Below are 21,210 nucleotides of genomic sequence, written 5' to 3'. Positions count from 1 at the left end.
TACATTTTAATGTTACTTTTTAATAAATGTAAAACAGAGGTGGAATCTGATGGTTGAAAGGAAAAAGTAGCACTCTGGCATGCATGAACAGAAAGAAATGGTTCTATGGTCTATACACAACAAGAACCTATAAAATATGTTTTTACTGCAGAAATCCCTGAAGAAGATAATACTGGGAGGAATTACGCCCCCACAATCCAACAGCATGGTTTTCTGAACATGTTACTGCATCTCAGACATTGTGGTCTGTCTAATATTTCACTTACATGACATACTTGGATCCATATCTAGACAATGCTGTTTAAATTTAATTCTTATGCCCAATTTTGGCTATACTGGAACTTTGGCTAGCAAATTGCCTTGAAAGCAGGGCATTTTGGGATGAAGGCATGATAAGAATAAAAGGTGAGGGGATTTTTACTTTCCTACAAGGCTCAAAAAATATGTTTCAGGAATATTAAATGGCAAACTTGCAAAACTTTACTTTGATTTAAAGTGTTAGTTAGCATCAGAGCTTACATTTTTTTGAATTGTAACTAACTCAGGATGTTAGTGCTATGAACAGCATTAAACGTGTTTATAAAGGAGCGGATAGGCTGTATTTAGAGAAACCAACCCCAGCAAAGTAAGTGGAGGAAGCCTGCATTTCAGACTTGGCTTATAGGATCATGTCCCGTTTCAATGAAGAGGTGTAGTTCATACCCTAGACTTGCATGTTTACTGAAGTCTACGACATTTGCTCTGGCAGACCTGAGAAATGTGGACAAATTACTTTTGGATTTACAGGTTTTTGTAATCAAAATTACCCTGGTTACAAAGTTCTTCAACAATGACTCTAAAGCTAAGTCTGAGCTGGACTTCTATTTCATGTCTTATTTTCACATTCTTTAAAAGCTAAGTTGACCTTGGAAAAAGTGATTTTGTGAATTCTTGGTAGGCTTCCAAAAATTTATTATTAAATTTATGACTTAAAAGCAGAGGTGATTTTCCTTCCTAGAACAATATTCTGCCATCACTCGTTCTGTGGTGTATTTATATGTAGATAATGTGTTTCTGCTTATTTTCCTCGCTTAGCTACAGAAAAAAAAAAAGATGAAAATCTTAAATCATAATGGCCACTTCTCAGAAAATTCATTTCATGTGGAGGAAATGGGAAAGGTGGTTGTCTACCTATTTATATTTATATGAAATTAGGTTTAAGGACATCAAAGGAAATATAACATATTGTACATTTTTAAACTGGAATGCATGGTATTTGCTCATAGAATATGGCCAATTAAAACCAACCCACACAGGCAACGTACAGATGACCTACCACTATGAGGGTTTTTGTTTCTGTGTGGATGCAAAAACCAAGCCGTACCTGCACGCAGAGCACATATTCGGTTGCGACCATGTGCTTGAAGATGACTGCAGATCTCAAGACACCATGAGGATCCAGCGTAAACTCTTCCTCTTCATTGCCAGTGAGGATGGTGAAGGTAAAAGGGGGGCCATTGTGAAAAGAGTCTTTGTCTGTCACTACCAGCTGCAAAATGCTTGTGCCCACTGGTTTATTTTCCTTTACACATATACACAGTGTATAAAGAAAAGGATTAAAATTATACATAGAACAATCATAAAATACCATGTTTTGCTATCAAGAATATTCAGCTGAATGCTCTTTGCCCAAGATAGCACTTCACAAGCAGCGTTTATTTGACATTGATTACGGCCCATGGACTATTAAACAGAGATGGAGGTACCCACCACATCTCCAGGGACTGATGAGCTCTGCCTGATACTGTGTCTGATCAGGACTGACTAACCATTAAGACTTGCACGCTGAGCAAGGTGTAAAGAAGTGCAAACTGATCCCGGCTCAGTGTTTTTGAGGCCAGAGTACCTGGCACAACAGGGATGAATGGTAAAATGTGTGACAGATGCTGAGGTTAAGGAGCCTCAGCAAACAGAAACTTACCAAAGACTTAAGAAAGGCGTGTTTATACTTTCCTTTAAATAAGATCACTTGATACATCTTTTGCCGATAAATCCTCAAAAGCTACTTAACTGAAACCAAATGCTCTTGTATTTTAAAAGTCAGGCAAGTTTTTGATGTGCAGGATAAACTTACTTGAATTACAGCTGTATAGTTCGATGGAGTAAATACAGGGCTATTATCGTTCACATCAGAAATGTCCACATTGACCGTCACAGTTGAAGACAAAGGAGGGGTGCCGCTGTCTCTTGCCTGGATAACTAATGAATAACCAGATATCTGCAAAAAGGTGAAAACATTAAATCATCGTGAAAGCAGTCCTAAATTTTAATTCATGTTCTTTACATCCAGTACACCACCTACCATATTCTAAGGAAAGCTGTTTGGCCTCATTACCTTCCCTGCCCTTAGGATAACATTATCCTGTTTATTGCCACTCTGTGTCCCAACTTCTGTTTTATAAGGCTATCAATAAACATAACAACTTCACTGTATTAAAATAACAGTATCAGATGACGCACTCCTGAAACAAAGGGGCAGACAAAAAATAAATGATGGATAATATCCAGACTCAGACATTACTACTGTAGCTCTGTAGCTAACATTTTCATCTCTCCTAGGTGTCAGCTGGGAAACCTGATTCTATTTATCTTACGGATGGTTTCCAGGATGTTATATAAATTGCTTATTAAAGCCAACCTCAGTTTGACACACAGTGTTTCTAACATGGTGATGGAGAACGAAGAAAAAGTTTACCGGCAATTGGCTTAAGCACACTGGAAAATATGTGGGACTACTAGGGACAACAGTCTCTGTAGCAACAGGATATTAACCACCATTCAGTAGGAGATAAGGGTTTCTTCAGCCAGCTTGTTTGCAACAGACACAAACTACTCAGCACAGAGTGGGCAGTTCAGTGCATCACCCATGGGCCCTCTCAGCACGTATGTGCTCACGCATGAGGTGTAAGTGTATGTGACAATTTGCAAAAGCTCTGTCTATGCATAGCTTATGGATGACAGTTTGATTTTATGAACTGCATCCTTATGTCAGCCTCCTTAGGTCTCACAACTGCTTTTTACTGTACATCCCCCCCGCGCTCTGCAGGGAATGCTGCTGACACGTCTGCCTGTGAATCCTTCTGGGGGGGCAGGGGGTGAGCAAAGGGCAAAACATGCGCAAGGTAAAACACCCTGCTCCAGCCTCTCAGTGCAGGGCTGGGAAGGGGAAAAGTGCCTCCCTGTAGGTGGGAACAGCATAATGTTAAAGAGGCTTTTTCAGGGTGGGGGGAAATCCAAAGGCATTTGGAAAATAAAAGCCATTTGGGTAGGAGGTCCCTCCTATTGTATAGGCTATGTGTATGAAACAGGGAGGCTCATCTGGGATGTAGGACCGACCTAAAGAAAAAGGAAACTGTTTTTTTGGAGGGTTGTAAGGAGAAGAAAGACTGATATTTGGTGAGGGCATAGTGACATAGAAGGGAGGAAGAATCCTAAACTATGGAAATCAAGATACTGAGATAGAGAATTAATATTTCATTTTAACCCCCTTTCAAGCTGCAATTTCTACTGCTAGCTAAAGACAAGACTGACTGTTTTGTGGGATCTTTCCCAAATTTTGTGTGTTTTCTTTCATTTCAATGTATCCCCAAAAAGTACATGGCAAAAGTCATGGTTTCTACGTGATTACAGGTCTAGAAATGAGTTTCCTTAAACCACTGAAACATGGGAGTCAGCACTGCCTTTGGGGATCTACAGCAGATGGGGCATCGTGTATCATTTTCCCTGAAGGGGTCAGAAACACCTGTGTCAAGGAAATGTGCCAAGGAAGCAAAGAAAAACACAGTATCACAGCTTATTTTAACCAAGGGAAGCTTTGGAAAATGCAGATCTTTAACAGAGCTGGTATTGAACACACACACACACACGCTGGTGAGGGCAAATCTATGTGTCTGAATGCAGTTGTACATGAGTGCACTTCAGAAGCTAAGGAAAATCATATTAAGAAGTAAAGCCTGTGCCATTTAAGAGAAATATATTACAGCAAATTTGTAATATGCACAGCCATTGTTACTTCCCTGTCCTCGGTCTGCGGTAAAGTCATTCGGCCACCAAACACTGGCAATTTAATCCTGCCTTTGTGATAATACAGAAAGGATATTTGCAGAGTTTTAAGCAGTAGCCCTGCTTCCAGTAAAGCGCTTTTCTAGCTGAGCCCATATTCCGAGGATAGCAATCAGCTTCCCCAGTTTCACGGATGTATTGCTGGGAGGCAGGAGGCATGGAAGCTGTGTAGCACTCTCCTGCCCTGCTAGCAGCACAGGCAACTGTATTTGTTTCTTTCCAAAAGCTGCTAATTGCTAGCTATGACAAAATGGTGATAAATCACCCTGAGTGAGTAATCTAGTGAGCAAACAAAGCAGCAGAATCTGCGTAATGAAGCACTCTTTCACTTTTGGTACAGCCTGGCCACTTCATAACATCACCTCCCCAGTGACATGTTTTGCAGCGTGCTAATTAATGGCTGAGGTCTCAGCTCAGTGCTTGGTGCCACAATCTGGAGCATGTTGTAATCACTCCTCTGCACACACCGCTGCACGTGTGTGCTTGCACACGCAGGGAGAGGAGCCAGCTCATTAACACAGCAACAGCTGCTGGTGGCACCACAGGAGAAATCCAGGGTTGCTTTCTTCCCCCGTCTGGCCCCAGATGCTGTGTTGGTACAGGATGGGGATACTAGATGAGTAGTTGGGTTGTGGATAGGATCGGGGATAGTGTGGAGGTGGGAAGAAGTGGAACAGTCTTAGAAAGACCTATCGGAGCATCTTAGGCTGATCACTGCAGACTATAAAAAAAAGCTTCTTCAAAATAAGGTAGCAGCATGGTTGAGATCAATACACATCTGTAAGTCATTGTAAGTTAAGAAGTCCCACGTGTCTCTTACCCTTTCTCTATCCAATTTCTTTTTAACCTTCACGAGTCCCAAAACAGGATCAACTGAAAATTCATTGTCTCGATCCCCATTCACTATGGAAAAATGAATCTGGCCATTGGAAGGACTGTCCAGATCTTCTGCTATCAACTTTTTTGAGAGAAGAGTGAAAATAAGCAAAACAAATATTAAGCCATCTGTATGATACATTAATTGCTCAACACCCCAAAAAGTAAGACTTCGTATTGCATCAGACCAGTTACCTCTGAACTGCACACCTCTACAGCATCAAGCCAATCAGTTTTTGATAGGAGGCTCCCCTTGGATGTTTTTAAAAGTCTAGCCTTAAAACATACACAATATTTAATCTTTATATTCCATATAACACTTACTTTCTGGATCCCCAAGTTCCAAGATGAAATTATTGTGATGTCTGAGTATGGCACACTGTGTGCCAGACTACACCAATACTATGTATTTCACTGAAAAGTTGAATTCTGCCTGTCTAATAAACGCCACTTTTTTCTAGCTGATTCATGAAATGCAATGCCTTAAACATGTCATTGTTCTTTGACAGCATATTGGAGTTAAAAACAAACAGGCGGTACACTCCTGCTACTTTCTTTTGGGGGGAAACTGGCAGAAGCCTGGAAAGTAGTAGCAGATGCAGAGTATTGATGAGAGAACAGTTCGGTTGATTCAAGATGCAGTAGTTATCATTATTAACCAGTGCAGCCGTATTTTACTAAAGGTCATGTGGCAGAGGGCTTTGTCCTGCCTACGCGCTGCCCACGGCCTCACTCACCATTATCACCGAATCACCGACAGCGGCATCCTCGCTGATGACTGCACTGTAGACCACCTGGCTGAATTTCGGCGCGTTGTCATTAACATCTGTCACATTCACGTTCACAGTTGTAACGGCGCTCAGGGCTGGAGTACCTCCATCTTTTGCTTCCACTACTAAGTAGAAATCCTTACACGATTCATAATCCAAAGCTTCAAAAATGGAAATCACTCCTTTGAAGCAAGGGAGGGAATGTCAGCAGCCAGTGAAAAATAAAAAATGCCACAGACTAAGGGATTTGACTGCAGTAAACAGTACAGCATGCTATTTATCAGTATGGCACACACACAAAATATGCTGTTCTAACTGTAACATATAACCCAATCCAATAAAAATATTTGGTCAGGTTTCTACTGCTGTCGTTTGATTAAAGAATGATGCCAATTGCACTTGGGTTGCCTGCAGAAAGGACCTTCACAAGGCATGAAGCAATGAATGGTTCCTCATGAAAGTAACTTTTATTATACGAGTATGGTAGACGGAGAAGAGGGGGCCATATCCACCCATTTGCCTGGGCTCAGGAACAGAGCCTGTGGGAGAACTGGATGCCGACTCTGGAAATCAGCCCTGACAAGTCAACAGAAATTCACTCCCACATAATTAACTTCTCATGAATTAAATACAAATGAATGGGGTATGAATACCTTTGAGAAATCAGTTGTCTATCATTTATATGATTAAATAGGGATTTCCCCACTCAAGTAGGTTTATAAATTTGGGGTTCCCTCACCACACAATCAAAACCAAGACTTCCTGTAACTTGACTCACTTTGTGTGGTCAGACCCCCTCTAGGGTAGAAATTATTTTTATGTAAGCCTTACACTTGTTTCCCGTGTACCCATAACCTTAACAAGAAGGGGGGAGCGGGTTGTGCACAGGTTACTAGGGATGCCTTGAAGGAGGTAATACTGGGCATGGCAAGAAAGACTTAAAAACAAATCCTTAACCTTGGCAAGCCAAATCCTTTTCAGTACAGACCCATCAGGAGCAGGGATGCATGGGGCTTAAAGGTCATTTAGACTAACTGCTGCCCAACACAAGTCAGCTGAACCTAATAATTTCTGAATGTACTCATCTCTGAGGTTCTTATAAACCTCCAACAACACCAGTTTCCTAACCTTCTTATGAAATGTATTTCAGTGCTTAGCAATCATTACAGTTAGAAATTTCCTCCTCTCACTTAACCGAAATAATCCAAATGCAATTTAAGTCCATTCACAATTTCTTTTCTCATGAGTGGGCATGGAGAACAGTTTATTCCCCTCCTCTTCATAGGCACTTTTAACAGGGTTGAATACTAACAGCATGTCTTCTCTTTTTGAGCTTAAATAGCCTCAATTCCTTCAGTCTTTCCTGGTAAGCCACATTTTACAGACCTCAGATCATTCTTCTTAATCTCATCTGGGCTCCTTCCAAATGAATCCTACCTTTCAGCGTGACTTGCTGGAAGCAGGAGCCCTGAAGAGAAGCTTCAAGTGGCTAGCAGAGAGTTCCCACTGATAAATGGTGTGAAGGGCACTCTTTTTTCAAGCCCTGATCAGGCATGCTACATCAGCACCCGGCTGTCTGGAAACTGAGCTCCTGCCTCTAAACCGATAATAATGGAGCTGTCACACATTAATGAATAATAAATAGTTGTGGGTTTTTTTCCCTGTGTGATTAAGCTTCATTATGGGTTTTTATTGATTTATCTCCTTGGCTTCATTGTCAAATGTGAAGTTAAGTATCGCTGTCTAGGCGTATTTATGTTTAAATTTCGTTAACACTAATCAACGTTACGAAGATAACAGACAACACACAATTATGTCAAGTCCCTTACATGTAAGGCAGTGGCCTCCACAGAGTGGAGAGAGATTTTTGCACACAGTAACATAAATGACACAATGCATCATTTTGAGACTTTCCAGGTTACTGGTTACTACAGCTGCACTCGAACAAGTGTTACCTTCAGCTCTCAAAATCAAGATTGTTTTGCTCTGAGGCTCTGGTGGCAGGTTTGTAGGGGTCACCCTAAATGTTATGAGAATAAGAGGATCCACTACAGAAGCACAGAAGAATCACAGCTTACTGTTGATGGATTGAAACCTCAGTAAGGAAAAGGAATATATCCCACTTAAGAAATTCAAAGAAAATGAGCCATTTGCATAAAAAATAAGGTAGCTTTCTTAGTATTACTTAAAGAGAAGCAGAAGTATGTTTTTAAAATTTGTGATGTATAACCAAAAAAAGAAAAACAAAACCCAAACCATCGCTGAAGTCAACTGTCAGACACAAATCAGGAGCAACCTAAGTCAGTGAAGTTTCATACAGTTGTATAAACAGCAATTATATGTTAGGATTGCCAGGTATTTGGTCCTGATAGCACTGCCTGATGCTTACTAAGATCCAGACAGTTGAAGCCGTACTCAGTTGGTAAGCAGATAAACATTGCAAGTGTTCATAACTGTAAGGGTTGCACAGCGGGGCTAATGGGTTGTCACATCCACATTGACTTCAACAGACATAATAATGGAGAAAAGTATTCTCTACTCGACTTGGGGCAGCTGAGTGTGACTGTAATTTACATCACTCTCCAACATAAAATTGTTTTTTAACTGTGCCGCTAATTCCACATTGACAAGCTCTGAGTCTCTGCTCTTGGAAATTATTTGGTCCAAGAGCCTTCCCTAAAGCATTCACATTTTTCTGGTGCTTTCATTTTGCATTAGAAGTAAAATCCACTTTACAAACCTGTTTTGGAGTTAATCCTGAACTTCCCTTTCTCATTGCCTGATCTGATGAGATAGGCAATCTCAGCATTTGTACCAATGTCTTGGCTTGTAGCAAAAACAGAAAGGACCTCAGTGCCAGGTGAGGTGTCTTCAGGTACTGTAACAAGATAATCTCTTCTTTCAAACACAGGGGGGTTGTCATTAATGTCTAGCACTGTAATGGTAACAGTGGCAAACGAGGACAAGGTCAGCACAATGCTCTGATCTGATGCTTTTACACTGATGTTATAGGAAGACTGAAGCTCTCTGTCAAGTGGGTGCTCCAAAATAATGATTCCTGATGACCGGTCAACTGAGAAGTAACCATCTGCAGAGTCTGCCAGGGAATAGGTAACTTTTCTGTTCACACCTGAAAGAGAAGCAAATGTGAAAATGATAAAGTGAAAAAAAATATCAATAACCTCTTCCCCTCTAATGCAAACCCTAGGCAAAAGCTGCTATTGCACTGATCATTTCCAATGAGGCTGGAGCACATGGAGGCAGGAGTGGGTACAGTATTGCTGAAAGTTTGGGAGATCAAGATATGCTTTTTTCATATGTCAGATCCCCATGGATAAGTTAAGTTCCTTCCCTCATCGTGATACTTTTTTAAAGGATCAGTTTGCAGAAGTGCTGTGTAATGAAACTTGAAAGCAGAATCCAGATATGGTCCTTGCTCAGAAAAGCTTACAATTGAATTAGATGAGACAGGCAGAATGCTGAAATTGGAAATGTCTCAGAGCACATCTTGAAGGAACAGAAATGTACGTAAGGGGAAAATAAACCCATAAAAATACATCAGGTGGCACAGAATGTACTTGCTACCAGTGCTGCCTTGATTCTACTGTTGAGCAGCAAAATATTATCAGAAGATGATACCTGTTAGAGAAAAGCTGCATCAAAGAACTCCTGACAGAAGATGGACGTTTCAGAAAGTGTCCCCCACTCCCCCAATTTGAGAGCAGAACTTGAATCGCATGATAGATATCCCGCGTTTTTCAAATCCTGCCTGTATTTCCCAACACAGAACACCTATCCACCCAGCTGCTGAACATGCAGCTCTATGCGAAGGTTGTTGTCAGTAATAAGGCCTGAGGGGAAGGCATTAACTTGGCTGCTTGCTGCACTACAGTGGGATAGCCATGTCAAATCCAATTAAAACTGAACACAGATGCAACCCAATTCAACTCCCTTGATGCTGGCTGATTTCGTGATTTGGTCCTGGGTGCTTCACTAAGAGATTGTAACTAAACCACAAAGATCCACTAAAATGGAGAGTCTCTGTTTTAACATCTCTCACTTGAGCATTTGCTGCCCTTTTTGTTGGAGAACAGACTTTACAAGCCTGACATTAATCAGATGAACAAGAGCTACCAATCCCTTCTAGGCATATTTTGTTAATTTAAATTTTGTGACAGTATTATTCTGCTTTCCAGCAGCAAAGCACTGTAGAATGTCTGATCAAAAGCAGCACAAATCAGTTGTTTTCTGCTTGACGTAGCAGGAGTAGAACATCCACACAAGGGGGAGCCGGGAGACTCTCTCTTCAATCACAGGCACATAAAAGCTAGAGCAACTACAAAGTCCCAGACCTTACTTGGGGAGCATTTGGAATTACTGTTTGGCCTCTTCAGGGAATAAAGTTTTTATGCAGTGCTTGAGACACCACAGTCTATTTCAAAAGTTCAAATGTCTTTAAAATAAGGAAATTTTTAAATGGCAATATTGCAATGAAACTTTTTTTTTTTTTTTTTTTATCACAGCTGAACCTCTCTATTCATCATGGTGTCTCCAGTGTGAAAAATACTAAGGCCCCCCTTCAGTGGAACAGGCAAAGCAACCAAGGAGGTGACTCCTGTCCTACAGACGAGGAACCAAAGTCAGCCTACTCAGACACTCTTTTCATGTGCTGAAACAGCCCAAGTGTGAATACCCTACAGCCTGCTGGAGACCACACTCGCCTCTTCACTCAGTCTTTTTATACAAGCATCCCCATGCTCTGCCAGCTGACAATCAACTACACATACCAAAGTGAAAAAGGAGTAAAACCTTCTGGAAAGTGGAAGGTTTTGGTGGTCTGACTGGCGGGAGGTGTGCCTATATTTCTAACAGGGGAAGATCTCCTTCTGCTAGAAATTCTTCCCAAACTTCCACTTACAAAAAGGGACAGACCAAACCAGAACAATTAATGAGCTAGTAATTAGAGCTGATCCCTGGGGATGCTAGAACAGGGGATTTTGCCTGATTCAGAGCACGCAGTTGAACACCCAACCTACATGAGTTTTAACTGTAAAGGTATTTAGTACTCTTTACTGGGCTCTCTTGATGTCTGCCAGTTTACACATAGGATTAAATACTTCTCTGAAGCAGGGACCTTAACACACACCTTCTATGCATTTGTGTCTGTGCCTGAAGGAGAGCCTTGGTCTGGTTTGGGTGTTGCTCTGACACAAACTCCCTATTTGATACTCACTGCACCATACCTGGGCACAAGACAGAAGATTCAGATACGATGGTCTTTAAAGGCACAAATAGCTAGAAAGGAGATGGCCTACTTGTGTCTTGAAACACCCAAAACTTCAGCGAGAGCATCTTGCCGGGGGAGTAGGAAGAGACAGAATTTGGTGCATCTGACACCGTGTAGGGTGAGTGTACATACAGAAAGTGATTAACTCTGGTTACTGCAATCTGATTGATATATAATCTGACTGCTTTCCTTGTCTTCTGCTTCCTAAAGGTCCATTAACGCACAAAATATGAACAATGTTTTTTGGTAAGTGATTGCTAGTCATCCATCAATGGAGACAGTTCAGCCAGAGATTACGGTGTTCTGGTTGCCAACTCTAATACAAGGGATTTTTAGGCAGAAATGGAGAGAGAAGGCAAATGCTTCTATTTTTCTTTCCTTGAAAACAAGAGAGGAATACAGAAGTTCCAGGGATGTGGGTTATCTGGTACCAGTCTGGTCTGATGACAAAACCAGTCTTATTTTTCCCATGGGACCTAGAGGAAAAGCTCTTACGGGGGAAAATGCCATTTTATGCAAGTAAAGACAGAAGATCAGGGCAGAAGACCTGAGCTGGGATGCTCACGGATACCAACCATTGGTGGCTTTCAGGCTGAATGCAGAGGCAGAATACAAGGAGAAACACAGAGACAGATCTCAGCTGCCTGCTGACCTTCCCCACAGTGCTTTGTGGGGCTGGAGTCTTGGGAGGAAAATTAATTCAATGAAAAGCTGTGGCAGAAACAGCACTTTAAAGAAAGTTGTTTCCACTTAGATTCCCAACCCAAGGCTGGAAACAAAATGGGCACGAGCAAAAGTGAAGCAGGAAGTTATTTCCACTGAAATCCAAAATGCTTTATCCAGGAACTACCATCTGCGGAGAGAGAAGTGTCCACCGGTGTGTGTCAGTGGCATCCCTGCCATGAAGGTGATGGTAGATTCTGCTGTGACTATAAAGGAGATGCCTTCTCTGGAAAGGAAACGACTGCTCCAGCACCATGCTTCCTGCACTGGTAAAGTGAGCAATCCTCCTGCACTGCTGGCCCACAGCTGTTGGGGGAGTAATGTTTGCAAACTGTGTTGTCTCTATGCGCTTACTCACTTAAACTTCTCAGATTTCTAAGGTGCCAGTTACAAACATAAGCTATTTGAACATGGAAAGCTTTGCAGAAATTACTATTCCTGTAAGAGGATTGCAGTACATTCTGAAAATAAAGGAATAAGCAAGCACATTTTCTATCTAGACTTGTATTAGCATATGATAGAATATTGCCCTTTGCCAAATCTCCGGTGTGAAGAGCTTGTACAGCATACAGCTGTCTAGTACCTCAAACGCCATCCTTCAAACAGTTTCTTTTCTTGTTTTCTTCTGTACTAAAACAAAGGGTCATGCACTGAATGTCACATAATGACATCTTCTATGTTTTAAATAGCACCAGAGAAATAACTTCTCTTTATAATTCAGGAGTATCAAGTTCCTCCTTGTCTGATTCACAGAATCATTTAGGTTGGAATAGATCTTTTAGATCGTCAGGTCCAACCATTAACCCAGGACTGCCAAGCCCACCACTAAACCATGTCCCTAAGTGCCACATCTACATATCTTTTAAATATCTCCAGGAACGGTAACTCAAACACTTCCCTGGGCAGCCTCTTCCAATGCTTGATAACCTTTTCGGTAAAGAAATTTTTCCTAATATCCAGTGTAAACCTCCCCTGAACTTGAGGCCATTTCCTCTTCCCCTATCCCTTGTTACCTGGGCAAAGAGACCGACCCCCACCTGCCTACAGCCTCCTGTCAGGCAGCTGTAGAGAGCGATTAGGTCCCCCCTCAGCCCCCTCCTCTCCAGGCTGAGCACCCCCAGTTCCCGCAGCCGCTCCCCATCAGACTTGTGCTCCAGCCCCTTCCCCAGCCCCGTTGCCCTTCCCTGGACACGCTCCAGCACCTCAGTGTCCCTCTTGCAGTGAGGGTCCCAGAACTGAACCCAGCATTCGAGGTGCAGCTCAGCTGAAAATGGTGGAGTTACAGTTTGGTCCAGACCGACACAAATTAAAAGGCAATAACACAACAGGCACAATTCTCATACGACAATGAGTTTCTGCAGTGGGCACTGCCTGCCAAGTGCATCACGCACAAACTAAGATTTACATGTATTAAAGACCATACATAGTGTGTTTCTCCTTTCTTTTTTCATCTGTCACCATGAACTCATTATTTAATATGTTTCCCCAAGTACAGCTAGCCCACTTGTTCTTGTTTTTCTCTGGAAAATGATGCTTAACTTTGTCATCTGATCATTTTCATTTTGAAACCTATGGAAAGAAAAATAATGGCAAGCATTAAAAATAAACAAACAAGAAGTAAAATAGAAAGCTGCCCAGAAAGAGAGCTGTAAAGTAAGTTATTTATCAATTTAGCATTGATTTGGAAGCATGGTATCTGATTATTGTGCTTCCTCTTGCCTCTGTCTTTCATGATGTGACTATTAACATCGGCGTGTAACTATGGCTTTTCCTGATTTCCCCAGCATTAACTACACCATCAATTACCGGAACTTAAAAGTCTACAACTTCATGAACAGCAAACAGGACAGAAGATGAATACTAAACCAGATTTTGTAATGCTCTACTCCATCATTTTGAGATGAAAGAGAAAAATCTTGCCAGAAGTACCTTGCTGAACTGTAGAAGAATATATGGCCCCATAGGGAAAGATAGTTCAAGTGTTTTTTACAACTTAAGCCGAAAAGCTAGCCAAGTTTATAACACCACTACTGAGACAAGGCTTTCACTGCTTTGTCCCTTTTCTGTGGGGAAATGACAGCCTTAACCCCAAAGGAGTTTACTCACACCAGTACTCCAGTGGTTGAAAGCCGGGCCACAGAGGACAGCGATGAAGATCACCAACCCCTTACTGAAGGGAAGTACCGGACAGAAATGGCAGGCGTAAGCTTTTAGTTGCATGGTACCTTCCATGGGTGTCTAAAACCCTGCTTTCCATTTCAGCTGTGTTGTGGTTGTCCTTTTTGGTGGGAAGATGAGATCTGGCTGGTTGGCTCACCAGCCCTCTCTCTTCTAGCAGAGATGTACATAGCCCAGGGTACTGGCTGACGTGACGACACGAATACTTATTTCCACCAGTGCTCCTGAGTGATTCACTTCCTCATGCTTATCAGACATAAGCTTGATTATTTTTCTGAAGTGGGAGAGTCCATTTTGGATACACCTGACTTAGGGTTACACATTGCAGCTGACAACATTGGGCAACATAGCCAGAAGCAATGGAATGCTCATGTAGAGAAATACATATATAAAAACATATGCATGTATGTATGTCTGTATATACAGACACAAACATACATACACGTTTCAGTGATCTGGTTTAAATACAGGGCTTATTCAGCCAACATAATCCAAGAGGTACAATTCTCCTTGCCTAGTTCTTTGCCTCCATGTTGCTAACAATGTCTTGGAATTCTCAAAAATTAAAGAAATCAATAGAAGTGACAGAGTATAAAAATAGCAGGAATCTTATCAGGTAATCTAATTTATCCCTGCACAAAAAAAGGATCCCCAAACGCAGGCCTACCTTTTGATCATGAACTTGCATAACCTCCTTGGGTAACACACCTTAGTGCCTCACTTTTCTTACAACTAAAAATCTTGTTCTGGCTTTTTGCTGAGATCGAATCAAAATAATAAAAGATGAGGGCAAAGAAAGAACAAAGGTCTACTTCCTTCCTCAGAGCTACTTGTCTGATATCTGAAGACTGTTACACTTCATCATTTCAATTTTTTTACCCCTGGCACCCCCTCTCAACTGTTTTAATATTTCCTGGTAGCACACATTTTCCAGACCTATGATCTTTCTTGGAAATCTGCAGGTAGCCCACATCTCCCTGGGAGTGCTGTACCCAAAACCTGACACAGCCTTTCAGGTCAGGATTTGCCAACACCAAGCAAACAGAAAGAACGACTTCTGTTTTTCAGCATTACTCTTGTTTACTCATCTCATTAAAGTATTTGCCTTTTCACACCGGTATGAAAGTGCAAACACACATTCAGCTTGCGATTCACCATAACACAGCTGCTCCTCTGCCCTTCTGCTGCCCAGACAGTCATTACCCAGACAATACTGCCGCGCTTAGTTATTCTTACTTAAACACAGGACTTCACATTTATCTTGATGACTTGCATTGTATTTTTCCACACCACTTTTCCAACTGTTCAGTCCCACAACTATGACTTTGACACTACCCAGGGTACTTGCAGCTCCATTCTGCTTTCTGACATCTAGCAAAACAGACCGTATACCCACTTATCCATCCAGGAGTGAAAGCAAGAGCAATGCTGCACCCAGTATCTTTCTTAACTTATCCTTCCAGTGTAATAGCCATTACAAACTCACCTGATAACAGTTTCAGGTAGATCATGTTTCCCTAGCTTGCTTATAAAAATACCATGCGGCACAATGTCAAAAACCTCACTAAACCTAAGCCATACTACCCATAATATTTCTTTCTAAATGGCCTCTTTGCATGTTGCAGAAAGAAATGAGATTGGTTTGATGACTTCTGGTTGCTGAACACAGACTAGCTCTTAGTCACCTTGAGATATATATATATATACTCCTTATTGTAATGCAAGTTGGATGACTAAGTTCCCCTGACTACCGATCTGCAGCTTTAAAAATCCGTCCCTTTGAAAGATTCAACAAGGTCACAGAGACTGAAGACTGGAAGTATTAGGTCTCCCGAGTGCCTAGGCATGGGAAGCAAAATAAGCAGTATGAAGTAGGGCTTGTTTAGGCAGAAACCCAAACTTTCTATCATAATCCCCAAACACCTTGTTTGCTTACCTCCTAACACTAGGTAACTCTAAACTCTACAGAGCCTGACTATTATTTTTTATTTGGCAATTTTTCAGGGGCCCAATGTGCTGTATCTCCGCATTCCTAGAAGTGCTTCTGCTTTTATTAGGAAGGCAAAATATAGGTTTTCTCCTGAACAACTCACTGGGTGAACTTGGACCTGTAGATGTCCTCAGGACTGGCCAGCCCACCGGGGCATGTGGGGCACTGCCCTCCCACTCTCCTTATGGAACAGAAGTCTAAAGGTAAGGACCTTTCCAGGAAAAAGTAACAAAAGGTACATTGCCATAGACTATGATTTTTCGCTTAATAAACCCTGGGGAACAGAGCCCAGAACACCAGCCAGGCTACAAAGCAATTCTTACTCATGTCGTCTTCTTTTCCTCTGGCTGATTCCTGAATCCTTTTTCAAAACAACTTCAGTGATGGAGGAAAGGACCCCCTGCTTCAGCTATAACTGCCTACTTGTGCAATGTTGCTTTGAATAGCTGCAGAAAAAGGAATTAATAATTTTGGGTCTTCCGTATCCTGGATTAGTGCACTAACCCCTGGACTATTTTACAAGTCAGTGAGGCAAAGACATAGGTAAAGATATAGGAAGTTCCATGTATGATTTAAAGACAATGTACCATCCTCTGGGAAGTATCTTGTAATATTTATTTTACAAAAACTCTCAGAAAATATCCAGAAATAGTCTAGCTAGTGCTGGCATCATTGTCCAAGTTATCTACCTGGTTATCTACCTGTCAGCTGTTGGATTTTAGTAAAACTTCCATCAACTCTCTTCTTCTTGTTATTCGTGTTTTAATCCCTGTTTTCTTCCTTTTGAGACCCTGAACACCTCAAAAGTTTCTAGACCCATTTTAAGGGACCTGCTCAACATAAACAAACACGCAAATTAGAGGTTTGCTGTATACTGACTTCGCCAGCAAATGCCAACATAAATACCTACTGCAGCATTTCTACTATTTTGTTACCTGCCATTATATATAATTCAGAAAACTGCTCTTCAATCAAGTTGTGACTGTAATGCACTTCTCTCTGACACTTCTGCAATCTCACCTGGCAGCACTTTACCCTTCCCCAAGCTCAGCTGTGTGTGCAACAGGCTCAGTTGCAGTAATTCCTTCATGAGCAAAGCCCATCGTTGATAAGGTTGAAGTCTGTACTCGTTACTTCCATGTACATGTTCTTGAAAGCAGTGGACCCATTGGACAACCTAATGGGCTGTGCTCACAGCACTTCAATGCCACTTTCTACAAACAAGTGATAAACCCTGGAGAACTGTCTATATTCTTCAGTTATTGTTTTTCATAGATAGTTCATTTTTATTGTTTTAATGGTTTCTTCATTTTCCTCCTTGACACAAGGAGAGGACAAGAAGAAAAAGAAGATATAATACACTTGCTTCACCACCCTCCTGGAGGCAGGTACACTCCAGACTGGACTAACTGAATCCTAAAGGAGAAGCTCTATTACCATTCTTTCCTTGAAAAGACATTTCTTACTTTCCGTGTACCTCACGAGTGCATGTGCTAAGGTGTTTTTTTTGGGTGGGTTTTTGACAAACCAAGTCTTCACTGAAACACTGAAATCACTGGGGTCAAACCTTGCACAGAAAATATCAGGTTTGTGACAGATTTCTTCAAAATCCAAGATAAAACTTTCTATCAGAAGCTGAAAGAAAATGGCACTCCTTCCTGCAGTTCGCCAGGTTCCCCAGCTGCACACCAGGCAGATGAAAGGCCACAGTTTTCTCCCCTGTACTTCTTGGTGAAGGTCAGGGTTGGGGAGCCAACGTCTCCCAGCGAGAAGGTCAAATGGCTTCTCCAAAAGGGCTGTGTCCCTTCTGCGGCAGCTCTTCCACTTTGTTCAGGGACGTGAACAATCCGTGCCCCATACCAAGAACCAGTCTGATTAGACTTGATTAATTTAAACTCTCCGCATTAAACACAAATGCACTAATCAGATGATTACAGAATCTTTCTCATAAATCTTGGTCCAAAAAGTACTGAATTCTATACAACTCTAAAAAACATAACCAAATTCAGCCATAATTGACCTGTATAACATGGTGCTTTAACTTATTTATGGGAAAGCCTCAAGTTTCATTCTGGCTCCCTGAATTAGGCTTTCAACACCCATTTTTCCCCTCACACCCACCTGAGTATCAAAGCTTCAAATACCGAGAGCAAAGAACAGAAAACCAGGATCATCATTCAAATCTCTCCACTCTCAAACTAGCTGTATGGGTGTTTTTCTGAACTGATGAATAAATCTCAGATTGTTCTGTGTTCTGCTGTGAGGCTACAAGCCCTGCAAAAGCTGGGAGGCATCTGTAACTCTGGGCATCCTATGCACAGAAGTGGGAAAGTGCTTTGGAAAAAAAGTACCACACTGCTTGTTATTTTTCTAGGTTGCATTACTCAATGCTATTAAATCTGCTACTAGACATGGGAGAGTGTTTTCCCAAACTACACTTTCAGCAAAATCTCTTCTGGCATTAATTATTCTTTGAATTATGTCCATCTTGAGAAGAACTGGCAGCCAGAGAGGGCATCAGTGTGGGTTTGCTGCCCGTCTGCACTGCTCTGCTAGGTCACCATGAGGATATTACGCTTTTGTCTGTATCCACAGTGTGGGTCTCTGGTTATTCCTAGAGGTCCCCTGGGGTGCACATGCTGTATAGCACTCCATGCTTGCAGATATCCAAAAGCCATCTGGACACAGTCCTAGACAACCTGCTGTAGGCAGCCCTGCTTGAGCAGAGTGGTTGGACAAGTTGACCTTCCAGAGGTCCCATCCAACCTCAACCATTCTGTGACTGGACTGTGTGAACCCTGCAGCATGACACCTCTGTATCCCCATGGCCAGGAGACACGTTTCTAGCAAGGCTGTCCAAACTGCTTCACCTTTGACTTGTCACCACAAACAGCCCTTGTGGTCCTCACCTTCAGCCCACAGTGAGGGCCCTTCCAGCCGCATTTGCTATTTGTACATGCTGCAAAATGGGGCAGGGGAACACAGAGTCATTCCTGCTGGGAAGTGGACTGTGAACTGTGACAAACACAAGGCCTGGACATAACTACATCAAAGAATAGGGCAGCTGGCAAAGGAGGACTGCCTAGCTGGGCAAGCGAGTGGGTGCAGGCCATTGCCGTTTGAGGTGTGACTGCTATTTTCAAGGAAGAATTAGATCAGTTTGAATTGTGTCTCTGAGATTGTCCTAGATTTGGCTAACCAGACTGTAAACTGGGCACCAGCTGGCTCCGTGCAGGCTGCACATCACCACACCTCCTGTGCAACGTACTTGTAAGGGCCCTGGGCTGGAGCAGGGGCGTGGGGGTGAGGGACAGCTGAGGACAGAGCAGGGAGCTATTTGCAACCAAATAAAGGCCACTCCTGCCATTTATTTATTGATTTATTTGTCTACGTGCCTGCATTCTTCTGCGCATCAGCTGCATGCAATACAAAGCACTGGCTCCAAGACAACCTAGCTCATCTATACTAGTTGGTTGCACAGGGAATAGGGGAGGAGCTGCACTAGTGGGTACCAATCATTGGGTAATGCAAAAGCTGGACTGCAGCAGTGGCATGCTGGCTGCCAAGGTTGTTCCCATTTCGAGCAAAATTAGAACACCATATTCATCACAAATCCAGAAAAAAAATCAATAGGTCAGTGAAATCACTAAACTGACGACAACGTGGATGGTGTGGAGCTGTCGGTGCCCCAGTGGTGATGAAGAGGACTGCAGAAGGACAGATGACGCACTGTTCATATTTAGTACAGTAAGTGCTTCTGCCTTCAGTAGACTACACCATTCGTCATCATGGAAACAGGCCTCAGCATGAAGGTCATTCACAAGGCAAAGTAGCTGCAAGTGAGGCAGGATTTAACTGTACTGAACGCAGTGCTGAGCCCGGACCATGTTGTCATTCATTCTTGCATTCCGCAAGCAAGGCTGCAACACCACATGCATGCAGACAACACCAGCAGGACTGGAAATGAATATGCACCTGCAGCTCAGCTTTGGGCTGCAGGTTTATTTTGAAGTTTACCAATTTTTTAATACCATGCTTGCCACAAAGTCCCATGTAGGTTTCCTCAGTGTTGCTGCTCTAGCATCACCCTAATTCCTTTGCAATGGGCTGATGTTGTAGTTGTCTGATGGCTTTGCTCAGATAATTAACCTCACCATTCACTCCAACTCTTCTTGTGCCTTCATTTGAACAGGACGGAGCAATTTGGCACTTTGATTTGAAGACAGTGAGAAGCAGAAAATCCACTGCTCCCTGTGAACTTCTCCAAAAAACTGTAAAACCAGAATTTCTCTTTCATTTCTTAGTTTGCACATTTTGAGACCTGACGGTGGTGAGTTGGTAGAAAATATTATCTTGGGGAAATATTAAGAATTTCCAGTGGAAGCAGGATGGTAGAAGTAATTGTTTTAAAGTTACTAATATGTCTTAAGAAAGGGATTTATGTGTATTCTCTCTTCTTCAACTGATCATTTAATTTAAGATACCTAGCTATATGGAGAAGTTATGTAAAATTTGCTTGTCTGCTACTGAACAGTTAAAGCAATTTTCTTCTGTTGCATACTGTGAAGAAGAATCACGTCTCTTCTTCACTGTGTCCAGTTGATACAGCTAATTTCTACGCATGCATCCAAATCACAAATATATTAAACAACAATTTGTGTTCCAGTCCTGAAGTTTCTCAGGATACTATGAGTTCAGGAATTTCAAGAGATATCAAAGGCTCAAGGCAGATATAATACTATTTTCCTGTTAACTGGAACTTGTCTTAATTATCCAACAGTGTCTGACCACATTTTCAGTTTTATATTAAATTGTGTTTAGTTGCAGACCACAAATGGGTTTCTCTCAACTTTTATCTCAATGGCTTCTGTACAGAGGCTCTTATCTTTACAGTACATGGCTCTTCAAAGCCCAAAGTAGAACAGGTAAATTCTAAGACTGATTGTAAGATGTTTCCTGGATGTTAAAATTTGATTTGTATGATGATTACTGGCTCCACTGATGTTTTCAGGACAACGCTCCACAAAACCTTACAGGAATAGCATAGCTCATCAGGAATATCAATAATACATTTTTCACTGTGATGGGAACATTACACTACCTGAACTCACTCATTATGCAGCAACGGGGAATCAGTGATTTTAGTGCGGACTAATAGAACAGTAATTAATATAAAATCCAATTTTAGAGACCAGAGTCAATTTTATATGATACAATAGTCTTGTTTAATTTTCAGGTCTCATCATTAAGTACATACATAGCCCCTTCTCATTCATCACATGCAT

At 41.9% G+C, this 21,210-nt stretch overlaps 1 protein-coding gene across 6 annotated transcripts in view; it reads right to left on the bottom strand.

The window, feature by feature from the left end:
* Positions 1 to 21,210, bottom strand: part of FAT3 (FAT atypical cadherin 3) — a 419,023-nt gene that overhangs the window by 45,630 nt on the left and 352,183 nt on the right. For all 6 annotated transcript variants that reach the window (XM_056328389.1, XM_056328383.1, XM_056328385.1 and 3 more), the window contains 5 exons: positions 8,488 to 8,877; positions 5,715 to 5,929; positions 4,922 to 5,059; positions 2,114 to 2,257; positions 1,364 to 1,561 (listed from right to left, as the gene is read on the bottom strand). In XM_056328389.1, the coding sequence (XP_056184364.1) occupies positions 1,364 to 1,561; positions 2,114 to 2,257; positions 4,922 to 5,059; positions 5,715 to 5,929; positions 8,488 to 8,877 (1,085 nt within the window). The remainder of the gene's footprint in view (positions 1 to 1,363; positions 1,562 to 2,113; positions 2,258 to 4,921; positions 5,060 to 5,714; positions 5,930 to 8,487; positions 8,878 to 21,210) is intronic.

Source organism: Falco biarmicus, chromosome 2, assembly GCF_023638135.1.
Source record: "Falco biarmicus isolate bFalBia1 chromosome 2, bFalBia1.pri, whole genome shotgun sequence".
NCBI classification, from domain to species: Eukaryota; Metazoa; Chordata; class Aves; order Falconiformes; family Falconidae; genus Falco; species Falco biarmicus.
Note: the sequence above shows the minus strand (reverse complement) of the source record. Positions and strands in the feature narration are given on the sequence as shown.